This window comes from Lineus longissimus, chromosome 8, assembly GCF_910592395.1.
Source record: "Lineus longissimus chromosome 8, tnLinLong1.2, whole genome shotgun sequence".
Lineage (NCBI taxonomy): Eukaryota > Metazoa > Nemertea > Pilidiophora > Heteronemertea > Lineidae > Lineus > Lineus longissimus.
The window spans coordinates 10678933-10692483 of record NC_088315.1 but is presented as its reverse complement, the minus strand read 5'-3'; the positions used below and the strand labels follow the sequence as shown (position 1 = coordinate 10692483).

The 13551-nt window shown below is 43.2% G+C and overlaps 1 protein-coding gene across 1 annotated transcript; it reads right to left on the bottom strand.

Moving 5' to 3' along the window:
• Positions 1-3647: 3647 nt before the first annotated feature.
• On the bottom strand, positions 3648-5969 carry LOC135492601 (uncharacterized). The gene has a single exon (XM_064779149.1). The coding sequence runs from the start codon at positions 5967-5969 to the stop codon at positions 3648-3650; it is 2322 nt and encodes a 773-aa protein (XP_064635219.1).
• Positions 5970-13551: the final 7582 nt, after the last annotated feature.

Sequence of the window (13551 nt, the reverse complement as noted above, 5' to 3'; positions counted from 1 at the left end):
GTTAAGACTGATTTTTTTGAAGTAAAGTACGTAAATCGAGAAGAAGAGGACGTTTGCTTTGTCTGCAATGAAATGTCACAACTGTCTCCGCCGACGTTGTTCTGTATGTCCTAGCAGACGATTTTTAAATACATGATGTCCCACACCCGCACTTCAGTGGCGCCGGTGTGAATAAATCTACTTGTGTGAATGGTCAATGGCTCATGACGTCATGAAATAATTGCGACACGAGGAAGGAAACAATGGGAATCACATCCGACGTGGTAACTGTGGTTGCGGTGCGTCGTGAATGCAGGATCGGCCAACGCGCGATCCGTATGGAATGCGACAAACTGTACCGGAACCAGAATTATCATGGGTCTGCACAAATTTTTTCAGATTCGATGGACATGATGGATATATGAATTTTGTTTACACTTTATATACATACGTAACTATTACACTCACTACGTTGTGTGAGTTACAAATGTAGTTCTTAATTTCAAGTTAGCCTTGTAAAGGAAATGTTAAACCTTTTCTGATCTGAATAACAAATTTCAAGAAATACTCAAAATGATTCACTTGAACCTAACCAACTGCTGTTACCAGTTTTAGCAGTAAATATGAACATTAAAACCTGTAATATCAAATAACTTGAAAATAACACTTAAAAACACCTTTGAATCAAAATTACTCTAACTCAGGTCTGGGGTAGACTACCCATTCCTGACGCACGTAAGACTGAGGTTATTCTCCCTCAAGCACTGTCTTACTGCATGATTGATGATTTTTATGAGATTTCTAAAGTTTAAAGTGTCAGTTTCGCGGAATATCGTGAATTTTTACACTTTCACGTCTAGAGTTCTGTCCTTTCACACACTTGTTACTCGGTATCATTTAAGTCTGTTCTCTCAAGTCTACTCATAAGGAGAACCAATTTAGTAACTGGACGTTTCAAGATCAGTCCTGAGGGGATTCTGACGTCGACAACTCGAACAAAATTGTCCTCTCCTGGGAATACTTTTTCAACCTCGGCCGTTTGATTTTGTCATCGATGACTAGAACAACGTCACCTATTCTGAGGTTTTCCCTAGCCTCAGACCATTTGTAGCGAGCAGATAGTTTATGGATGTTGACCATCCACCTACACCAGAAATTGTCAACTAGTTTACGGCACAGAGCACGACGTTTGTGAAGATCTCCAATATAATCCTCACATGGGACTTCGGGCGACAACAAATCTCCACGTCCAATCAGGAAGTGATTGGGTGTCAGCGGGGGTTCGTCCAGTGGCGATGATGCAACTGCACTGATCGGACGGCTATTAATCAATGCAGAAATCTGTGAAAATACAGTTTCCCACTCGACGAATGTCAACTTATCAGCATGGACCATATGTCTCATGCCCTTTTTCACCTCTTGAACCATTCTTTCGACAGCCCCCTGGTGATGGGGCCCATCACCAGGACCAAATTTCCAGTCAATCTTGAACCTGGTGCTAGCTGCCAAGATTTTCTCTTTGTCAAATTTCAAGTTCAGATCGTTGATCGTATTGTCCGCTCCTCGGAAGCAAGTGGCATTGTCACTACGCATATGGGCAGGAGCTCCACGGATAGCTACAAAGTGATCAAGTGCCATCAGAAATGCTTCTGTGGTCAGGTCCTGAACACAGGTTACGTGCACAGCACGGACGACAGCGCAGGTAAACAAAGCACCATAACCTCGACTTACAGTGTTTCTGTTCAGTTTCACATTGATAGGACCTAGATAATCCACAAAGGTTGTGAAGAATGCTGGGGTGAATGGTTTCAACCTGCATAGCGGTAAATCGGCCATCAGAGTCTGAAGAGCCTGAGCATTGTTCCTGATGCATATTTTACAGTCTTTTATGATAGCACTAGCGAGTTTCATGTCCCCAATGATCCAATAGGACCTTCGAATCTCAGTAACTGTGCGTAATTGTCCACCATGGAGAGCATAGCGATGTTTTTCATGCGCAATCAGGAGCGAGATGCGATTCCTTCTAGGCAGTAAGTATGGATAACGCATGTCGTAAGAGACAGGAGCTCGATCTAGACGGCCTCCAACGCGATACACTTGTTGTTTCAATCGAGAATTGGCTTGAGTTTCCGAAGGTTGTGATCAGTAACGTTCAGATCTCGCTGGGCATATCTGATCCAATAGAGTTCTGCTTCCTTGATTCTCGCCAAGGTAGGAAACTTTGCGACTGTCTCTGTGAGACGACTGAGCCATTGATTTTTCGGTAATTTGGACAACGACAGAATCCTTGCTGTTACCATAGTAAGACGTGTCCAACTTGAGTAATCGATGGGATTCAAGATGGGTTGTTCCGGAAAGTCAGCGACTAGTTTCAGAGCAAGGACTTTGGCATTGCGCACATGGAACTTTTTCAGTTCAGCATCATCAGAGTTCATTTTCAGTTTTGGAGCGCTGGGCCATTCTGACGGCGATTTGCGGAGGAATGCTGGACTCGCGATCACATTTCTCATTTGGTCTACAGTTCCACCACGCGATACCAGATCGATGACATTTTCGTCAGTAGGTACAAAGGCGATTTCTGTGGCCGGGTCAAAGTTCTGGGTGACTTCACCAACTCGGCAGGCGACGTATGATCGAAAGGCCTTCGAATGTCCTTGGAGCCAACTTATAACCGTTTTACTGTCGGTCCAAAGTTTCACAGACTCGATTTCAAGACGTAGCGCATCGCGAACAGTAACCACCAATCGACTAAGAAGCAGCATTGCTTGTAATTCCTTTCTTGGAATACTGGATTGTTTCAATGGTGTGAGCCATGAGCGAGCACATACGAATCCCAATCTAAATCGAACAGCCATAGTTTTTGTAGAAGCATTCTAGGACGCACGGTTACACCGGATATCATTCCAAATATGTCATAGTATGACGCCACTTTTTTCAATATGTTGCGCTTGGTGGGGACGAGAATCTGGTAATCAACGTCTTTCACACTCAGAGTGTCCCTGTTTATGTTCCATTTAGTACCCAAGACTGTTGTGTTGCCATCTTTAGGAACACATTCTGCCTCGCATATTTCTCTAGCGTTCGATAACCACTTTCGAATGTGGAATTTGCCCTTATCGAGTGTCTGAGTCCACAGATCGCTGCGAGTCACTCAGATCATCGACGTAAAACTGATTGGATATCACACGTTGAATTTCCTGATTCTGGGGTGCATGAGATTGTGCAACGTAACGTAAGGCTAGAGTAGCGTCAGTGGGAGATGGTTTGTCCCCAAATGTAACAGTCTGAAGTTCATAAATCTCAACTGGAAGATCAGGACTTTCCCTGAACAGGAAGCGGTGAAATCTAGCATCGTCAGATGTCAGCTTGATAGCCTGGAACATCTTTGAGACATCGGCAATTACACCTATTTCAAACTCACGAAATCGCAGCGCTATTTCAAAAATGTCTAAGTTCATATTATCTCCTTAAGCGAAATAATCGTTCAGTGAATGTCCATTATAACGTGACTTACTGTCGTACACCACACGTATCGGCGTAGTGGGAGAGTCTTTGACAACTGCGAAGTGTGGTAGGAACCACATATTTCTACCCATTTTCAAGTCCATATCAAATTCCTCTGGAGTAACACGACGTGCGACTTTGCGAGTCAACTGATCAGTCATTTGTCAGCAGTACAATTCCCATTCTTGGGGTTTATTTTTGAATTGCTTCTCTAAGTTTACCAAACGTTTCATAGCATAGTCATAGTTATTTGGCAGATTTTCTGGAGACTTTTTCCATGGCAAGCTGATTTCGTATGCACCATCCTCAGTTTGTCTCAAACTTCTCTCCATCTTCTCTGTGGCAAGACGGTTTTCAACATCTAAAGCACATTTGCAAGGCTTTGGCTCCAAGACTGAAGTCACGATTCCAAGAAATTGTTCAATGTCACTGGTAGCCATGAGCTGAGCGTGATTGACTGAAACGGAGTTTGAACCAGGCCCGCCCTGGATGAACCAGCCGAGAGGACAACGTCCAGCAATGGGGTGATTTTTACTATCACCCGATATTTTCCTGTCAGAGGTGATGAGGTCCGCGTTGTCAACCCCAAGTAAGAGATCGATCACTGGGATTGGAGGTTCGGTTATCTCAACATCTCTCAAGTGAGTGTAACCCTTCAGTTTCGAATTCGGAATGACTGGTACGTTTCCACACGGGGTCTTCATTTCTGTAACAGTTATTTTGCGTTTGATATTCCTATCAAGACTCTCGAGAATACAATCAAGAACACGAAGTTTTTGTTTCGACGTTTCACCACCCACTGCGGTGATCATGAAGTTTTGCATTACACAGCTCGGAGTTTTAGGGACTATTCCCTCGCGCAAAATAGATTGCTGACTGCCTGAGTCCAGAAGGATTCTCACTAAGCATCGCTTATTGTTATGATTGAGATAAGCCATCACGGTAGGCAAAGTAGGTACACTAGACTCAGATAAACATGGCGCAGAAATAACTGAAGTGCCAACGTTCTTGGTAATAGTAGCAGCGGGTTTGAACTCTCCAGCAGCTGCGTTATATTTCATCTCAAAATGACGATATCCATCAGTTCCATATACCTTTGGATAAATTGAAGAACAGTGAGTGTCTAGGCCACATGTAGGCACAGCACAAGGCCTGAAGTATTGACACTGTTCAGGATTGTACGGGGGTTTGCCACTAACACAGTCATCATGACCACACCTATGACAGATACCACTAGAATTCAGAACGTTGAATTTCTCTGACTGAGGTAGAGATCTAAACTTGTTGCACCCTTTGATAAAGTGGTTGCTAGCCTGCGGGTGGAGAGGGCACTTCGGTTTATCACGCTTTTCCTGAGAATTTCCATATTTTATAGACGATTTTTCACGATTTGAACCACCGGAACTGCCATCTGAACCACTGGCACCGCGCTCTGAAGTACCAGGACCAGGGGACACCGTAGCGTGCGACACAGATCTACTGGTGCTGGATTTGGACATAGAATTAGAACCCAATTCGTATTTAGCGGTTTTTCCTGAATCCTGATAGATTTTCCTGACGAGTACGAGTTGATCCTGAAGAAATTTCAGTAGCCCAGAAATCGTGTTATCGTATTTTGAATCCTGAACTCGTTCCAAGAACAGAATGTGACGTTCCTTTGGTAGCTTTTGACGAAGTTGAGTGAGAATTACTCGACTATTGAGATCGCTTTTCATCCCAAGACTATCGAAATGAACCGTAAATCTCTGTAGACTATCGACGAATTTTGACATGGCACCCGGATTGTTGGTGTGATAGGACTCGGTTCTCTCTATGTCAGAGATCAGAATATCGATCAGTCGGTCCTCATCGCCAAACTCAGTGTCCAGAATGGACCAAGCTACTGATAGCATTGTACAGTTTTTTATTTTAACTTTCTCTCTAACCCTCTCCATTGATTCTACGAGTTGGTACAGGCGTTCAGGAGGGGGGAGATCCTTAGTGAAATACGAAAATTGTTCTTTAAACCTCATGTAGTCTCGTATGTCCCCCGAGAACGTGGGAAATTTAAGTTTCGCCAAGCGTGAAGCAATACGAGATGTCGTAGCAGCAACAGAGGAAGTTGGGGGAGGAGGTGTTGTCGGTTTACCATCTCGAATTCTCTGCACGACAGCCATCAGCTCCTGTGTTAACGGGCGTACTTCATCTGCAATTTTTTCGAAAAACTCTACCTCCTTCGCTTCAATGTCATTTCCCAAAGTTTCTCGCTGAGGATCCCCAGCAGGGATTTCGTTAATTGATAATTCTATAACACGGTCATTAATAGCTCGAATATGTTCTAAGGTAGAGCGCAAGCGCTCAACTAATTCTAAGTATTCAGCCTCGGGGAGTCCCTTTACGTCTTTCAGGGATTTGGCCTCTTTGATCAGCGAAGCAATTGTCCTTTTTACAGTTCCTCGAACAGACTGTGCCCCAGTGAGGGTCTTGGGCAGATTCTTTCCACTCATATCGTTTACGTAACGTCTAACCGTGCAGGAAACCAACAACAATCAATGTCAGTGCATATACATGTAAACCCTGCGCGCACCATACATTCGTGCAGATCGACAGTACATTTACACGTGCATGATATGTGCGCTTAACGAATTTTGCGACCAGACACCGTTCACTTTGGTCGGGATTTTCAGTTCATTTAACCGTTAGATTTGGGAAAGCTGTTGTGTATTTGATCGGCCACGATTGGGAGAATAAACGTGATAACTCGTAGATATCCTTTTTCGTTTATATTCACTTTAAAAGAGGATTTACAAGCGTACAAGTAGGAAATAAAAAATTTCCCAAATCGTGTTGGACTTCGTTCATTCGTTGGTGTCGTAGTTTTTTCCGGCAAGCACGGAAGACGAAAAGTGTCTTCGGCAAAAGGTTGTGACATTAACACAATGACTTCTCATAACATGAGCCTTTACAAAGAGACGTATCGTTGTGAGTTAAAGGGACAACTTGGGCATGTGATTTACCTGGCCAAGAGGATAATGTGTCAGCTTGACACCGTGTGCCGCCACTTGTAGTATTACACTGATGCTGTTATTGGAAGGCAGGTTTGGGCATGGCTTGTGAATTTCAGGCAGGCCTATGATTACACCCCGTTCTTGTGCATCGTTTATTCCATCACTTGTCAATTATCCTGTCACAGCGGTCCAGCTGGAAGCCATTTTTGTTTGAAAAACCAACATATCATATGCCCAAGTTTGCCCTGAATTAAGTCCCACAGCCAGGAAGGGGTTAAATATTGTAAAGTATCCATGAAGGCTTGAGGATGAAGAAAGAGGAAAAATCCGAAGATCCCTGTTCTTCCTGAACCCTTTTACAAATTTACTGTTTTGCTACTTAACATTGTTTATTGGTTTCTATAGTAAGCGGCCATTTATTCACCTAAAGGCTTTTTTTCAAAAATGCCATTTCACCTTGAAGAGGAGATAATAACCTTTGTCACAAAATTCGAATTACATCGATTGGTCATCAAAATGTCATATTTTTGCACAATGTTTTTGTGTAGGATACTCACATTTTGTATTTCTAGCTTGAAATATCGTAAAATAAGTATTTTTTCACAACGTAACGAAAGGAAAGTGCAGACGAAGATCTGAGCAGACGATTGAAAGTGGGGTTGAGGTAAACACGGACTCAGTGGCAAAGCGAGGAGCTACTGTGCGGTCAGTCACAGTCGGGGTTCATTAAAACTGCAATAATATGGCCAATATTAGGGCTAATTCAACTCGACAAAAAACAGCACTTTTGGAAGGATGTGGCCTATCCGAATAACCTCAATTAATATTACTCACAAATCAGATGATTTTCTGCGAGATGAAAACTGAGACAACCTGCCGGCCTGACACCCCATTTAAGTGTGCAGAAATGTCAAACAAGTCTTTAAAAATAAATATGGACACTATGAAACATTTTTATATTCCATCATAGAATTAATCTTCAAACTTTGGGGTCAAAAGAACAAAGTTGACTGGGGGCTTGTAACAGCCAATAAACTGTACGTTCACTCTGTTCTCTCCATCTGACCAGATTTGTTTGTCCAAATTGATAGGAATTGCACAATTGGGTAATTTCTCACTGCTTGCATACCTAATATCGCGTATTGCCCCCACGGGCTGCAATGAGCGCTGCAATTCGTCGGGACATGCTTGTAACGAGGCTTTGTATCCTTCGTTGGGGGATTTCGCCCCAAATATGAACAATTGCATCACCAAGGTCGGCAAGGTTCTGAGGCGGAGGGTCCAAATTTTCGATTTCTCTGCCGATATGATCCCACAGGTGCTCTATGGGGTTCATATCCGGGCTGTAAGGAGGCCAGTCCAGACGGTCGACGTCTTGTTCGTGCAAGAAATTGTTCACTATTGCTGCTCTGTGGGGTCTGGCGTTGTCGTCTGCTAGTGTCCAGTTGTTGCCGAAGTGGGCCCTTGCTTCTGGCAGCACGTGATCTCGGAGGATCTCCAAGTAGAGGAGACCGTTTACATTTTGCTCTAGGACGCGGACTGCAGTTTTTCCATGATAATGAATGGCGCCCCAGATATGGACTGAACCACCTCCAAATGGAACACGCAGGCCTACACAGTCTTCCCGAAGCTGCTCGCCTGGTAATCGACGAACTCTGACCCTGCCATCAACACGGAACAGCAAGAAACGGGACTCGTCACCAAAGACGATGTGGCGCCACATTTCGTCCGGCACGTCAGCATGCGCTCTCGCCCACAGAAGCCGTCGACGTTTTGCCGTATCTATCAATTTTGGACAGACTACCTGCCTTCTTGCATGATAACCGGCAGCAATCAGCCTACGGTTTACCGTTGTCCGACTAGCGTCAACATTATCCAGGTTGTGCCAGTCATTGCGCAGCTGTGTCGTCGTTTTCTCACGATCTGCACGGCAACGACGCAAGAGATGACGGTCGTCTCTTTCATTAGAGATGCGAGGACGACCAGTAGATCTCCCAACGTTAACATTACCGTCCTGTCGCCACATCGAAATCCACCTTTGCACCGTCCTTTTCGAAAGTCCCATCACTTCGGCGATGGCGCCAGGACCTTGCCCGCTGCGCCACCTTCCAATGGCCTCACCTCGCTGAATTTGGCTGTATGGGCCGGGCATAACAAGTTCTGCATTGGCTGGTCAAGAAAATTCAATAGGATTGGGTTGGTTAACCAGGAGAATGCACGAACACCTAGTTGGCTGTGGACTAGGCATAGGACCGAAAGGACATGGTCAGCAGAAACACTCCTTTTATAGTGTCTTATTACATCACACGACTGCCATACCCTGTGACGAAATTGAATTAGGTCACTCATGTCAATTTCAATCTAAGAATGAAAGAAACCTGACCATGATTGTGGAGAAATATGGATATAAACCTGAAACTCACAATTTTCTATAGGGGTGACAACCATTTTGCCCAACAGTGTATTTGGCTGTTTTTAAGTCTCTGAAAATGGTGTTATGCTTATTGAGGAAGAGTGCCCCATGTCCATGATAGTCTGGTAGTGGCAACTAAGCTTATCCCTAGTCAGTTGGCTGGGAAAGGACTATGACATCAATCCATTGGTACCCCTCCATTCTGATGGAGCTACACTCCAGCTTCATCTTGTTCACTGTCATTGTTTGTGTCAAGACGGCATCAGCTCCTGTCCCACTCTAAAAAGATGACAAAGGCATTTTCACAATGTGGCAGTCATGGACTCCTTGAACAATATGACACTGGTCCCTGCACCACTATCAAATGATAGGCTACTCAAACAGTCAGGATGGTCAGATACATTTTTATACTAGCCATAGGACTATCAGGGACACTTGTCATGACCATTCTAGACACTGTCACAACCATGTACATCTGCCCGATTGCAGGAACCTTAATAACTTCCAAAATATCCCGATTGACGGGAACTTGATTTGCACCGGTGAATGAGTAACTTCAATTTGCCACATCACTAGTAATAATTTGCTTTGGTGTCTTGAATGATACAATAATGTGCATATCAACCATAATATGGTGTTCTCTATATCAAAGTCTATAATCCCTCGAGACAAATGAAATTCCTTATGTTACTATAACAGTCTCAAATATCTAAAATTAGTAAAATGTTAACTCTTGGGAATCACATGAAGGGTATTAAAATGATAAGAATTGAAGAGTATTTACAACTTAGTAATATTCCTCTTTGATTTCAGTTTAACAGCCACAACTACAATAATCAAGGCAAGCTTTGACATTCGAAAAGGTGTTTTCTTTGACAATTACACTCCCTTTCAAACAGAACACTGTAATAAGAGGATGAAGTTGCAGAGGCCACAGTGCTCACTTGTTGACAGAGCAGAGGAACCTTGAACAGTCCAAATTCAACAATTGCCAACACCTATTGAACTTGCTATTAGTTGCCAAATTGCCCTTACCATACTCAATAATTTGGTACTTAGGAATTTATCAGTCTCACTGCCATGCGGGGCTGCAAGGCAATTTACCCACTTTGCACCGGCATCTCTGAATGATTTATCTACCTTGGGAGGGAGTTGAACCCTCATACATGGCAGTGAGACTGATGAACGATTTAAATATTTAGTCCCAGAAAAGTATTTTTAATCTAAAGAAAATTATTTCTAGATTTACGAAGACAATCTAATACATCTGTGTCAAATGTTCAATTGAGGAAACATCTAGGTATTATGATTGATGCCGAGTTGGACAATTTAGGTCTCTTTTCTTACAGTCTATACAGTTTTGGCATGAGGATTGGGATATACTTAAGTCAAGTATATCATCAAGTTGACCTCCTGTATTTACGATATTCTGCAGTATTTCTTCAGATGTCAACTCCAGGAAAAGGGTGGGTCAGACAAAGTCTGTTATCGCCAATTGTGAATGACTCCAAAACCATCTTGAGGGCAAAGATGTGACTCTGAATTTTACCTGCAACAAACATTTCAAACTTTAGGCTGTAGGCCAATTAGCTATATATTTCTTTAAAGGAGGACTATACACAGTAAGGGCACTGGTTCATGTTAGGTTCAGCACTAAATATATTCCTTGTGAAAGTGTTACTAGTTTCATTGTACTTTCAGATGCGACATAGAACACTATTGGTGACATTGCGTAAATTCATCTTGCCTACCTAGCTCCATAGCCGCTGCATAAAGAGTCCCCTTCCGGCCTTTAACCACAAGCCACTGAATTAAGTGTCACACAGCAGTATTAAGGCGTCAAAACATTGTAAAAGGTTTGTTATCGAGGAGCTCCATTACTGATCTCCTGGGGGTTTCAGTCTTGGGTACCAACTCCGGGATCAAACAGGGAAGAACCTCCACACGAGAATAAGATGTTATACGTACACTTAAATTATCCAAGATGGAACTTAAGATGGAACTGCCGCTGCTATGGGAGAGGCAGTTTTATACCCAGGACCCAACCAACCAGGAGACTGGGAATGAACCGCAATGCGCCACCGCGCCACCGCATCACGAATACGTCACTGCGCCACTGCACCACGAATACGCCACCGATCAGGAGGCCAGCAGCGTACTGCAATGCACCGAGTCAATGCGCAAAATACGCCACCAATCATAAGGCCAGGAGTGTACCGCAATGCGCCGGCAATGCCGCAGTCAGATCAAATACTCTCACCTGTACCTATTTGGGTCCTGCATAGAGCCTACCTGTCCGTTAACAGGAATAATGCAAGGTGAATACATTAAAATACAATACGATTACAGGTTTCAGGAAGAACAGGGATCTTCGGATTTTTCCTCTTTCTTCAACCTCAAGCCTTCATGGATACTTTACAATATTTTAACCCCTTCCTGGCTGTGGGCCTTCATTCAGGGCAAACTTGGGCATATGATATGTTGTTTTTTCAAACAAAAATGGCTTCCAGCTGGACCGCTGTGACAGGATAATTGACAAGTGATGGAATAAACGATGCACAAGAACGGGGTGTAATCATAGGCCTGCCTGAAATTCACAAGCCATGCCCAAACCTGCCTTCCAATAACAGCATCAGTGTAATACTACAAGTGGCGGCACACGGTGTCAAACTAACGCATTATCCTCTTGGCCAGGTAAATCACATGCCCAAGTTGTCCCTTTAACTCACAACGATACGTCTCTTTGTAAAGGCTCATTTATCTTTTTGAACTGAATAAGACAATCTACTTGAATTTGGACACGCTCTATAGAATGAGAAACCCATTGATATTGAAATAGGCTTGGACTTCACTGCTAATACCTTAGAGACTAATACTGTTCATACAGGGAAGTGGGACGGGCCGCACGGACCAGGTAGTTTACAACCATCCTGACCACACATAAAAAAAGTTCTTCTAAACTATGGATTTGATGAATCACAGAAGTGGAACGAAAGCACATGACTAGCAATGGACAAAATGTACACGAAATGCACATGCCATTTTTATGAAATTTAATTTAGGACCTTCACAGAAAAAACTATGCTTTAGAATTAGGTTACAAAATAAACGGCTATCTTATATGTGACCCGTTCAAGCAAAACCAGCCGCATGTCGCACATAAGATGAGCCTAGACGACACCAGGAGATAATAGAAGAAATTGATGTCGTCAGATTTCACAAAATGCAGACAATAGTGAAATAAAAAAAACAGTCCATCTCAACCTGCCAAGCTCAGAGCGACATACGACTGGTTTTGCTGGAACGGGTCGCATATTTCAAATGATTCACACCAATCTTCCAAAATAAAAAGAATGAACGTGTAAGAAGAAGACAAGCTCTTCGGCGATAATGGCTCACTGTGAGAAATGATTGCTATAATGTTGTCAACAGGGACTGGACCAATTGGTTCACTTACTGAATCCAAGATGGCGGACCACCAGACTAAAATGCGAATACTAATTGAAGAGCTTAGAAGTATAATCAGGCTAAGGCACATTTTAAACCCTATATTTGGAGAAAAATGCAAAAATATGAAAAAAATCTTCACATTCCCTGGAAACACGCAAGTGATGATTTCTAGATATCGCTTAATCATTAAGAGGCACAGATTATATGTGTTGAAAGCATTTGCTTCTTTAAGGGTATAAATACTGCAAAATGTGCATAAACCAAGAAGGGTTGTTACAACTAGTTACACTACGGACTTAGTGATAAGGCCTCGTCCCATCGCCCTTACCGGCCACTACGACAAGTCAATACTCTTGCTGATGATTCGTCATTATTGGTCGTCGCAAAAACAACGAATTGACACAGATATCAACTAGGTCAACCAATCACGCGGTAGTCTGGCGGACACACCTCCACGACACACTTTATGTGACTTAGCATGGTGTCCCTGATGCGGCCACTAAAGACATGATGACGTAGATTGCCACAACAAACTTGTGGTGTGAAGCTGTACTCCTCCTACTATAATATTACGTCTGGAGGCAAAGTCGTAAGTTGTACAGTTAGCCGACGACGTTTGGTGTGCAGGTTTCTAATGTCTTCGGCATTCCGCGGGCGATGTGGAATTAGTCCGCCGAGGTTATGGAAGAAAGAAACCAAAATGGCGGGAGTGTCGGAGAACGAGAAGTGTACTGCAATTTTTTCTGTATCAATTTTGAAGTACGTGGATAATGAGGCGTTGGGGAGTTGGTTCAAGAGCCATATAACTTTTGCATACCAGGGTTATGAAACTGCCGGCTTGTTAGAAAAATGTCGGCGGATTAGATGGTCTTCGCTTTTGGACATTTTTTTTTTGGTTGGCACGAACGATTGTTTTAGTCGTTCTAGTGCAAATGGACATGGTGGAGCTAGTGCTAGTGGGCCAGGTTACTGTATCAGTGAAATATGCAGGCGTATTGATGTAAGTTTTATCTGTTATAGTGGTGACTTCTCGCTACGTTAATTGCAAAATACATGTACATGATAAGAATGAGTTTACATAAGCAATCTAATCTTTGTTTAAAAATAGTGAAATACATTGAAAAGACTTCACCACGTACACGAAGGAGTGCAGGGAGTTTTCATATCCATCGCTGTTGGGAAGAGAAGGCAAATAAGCCTGGCCAAAGCCTGGGGCCA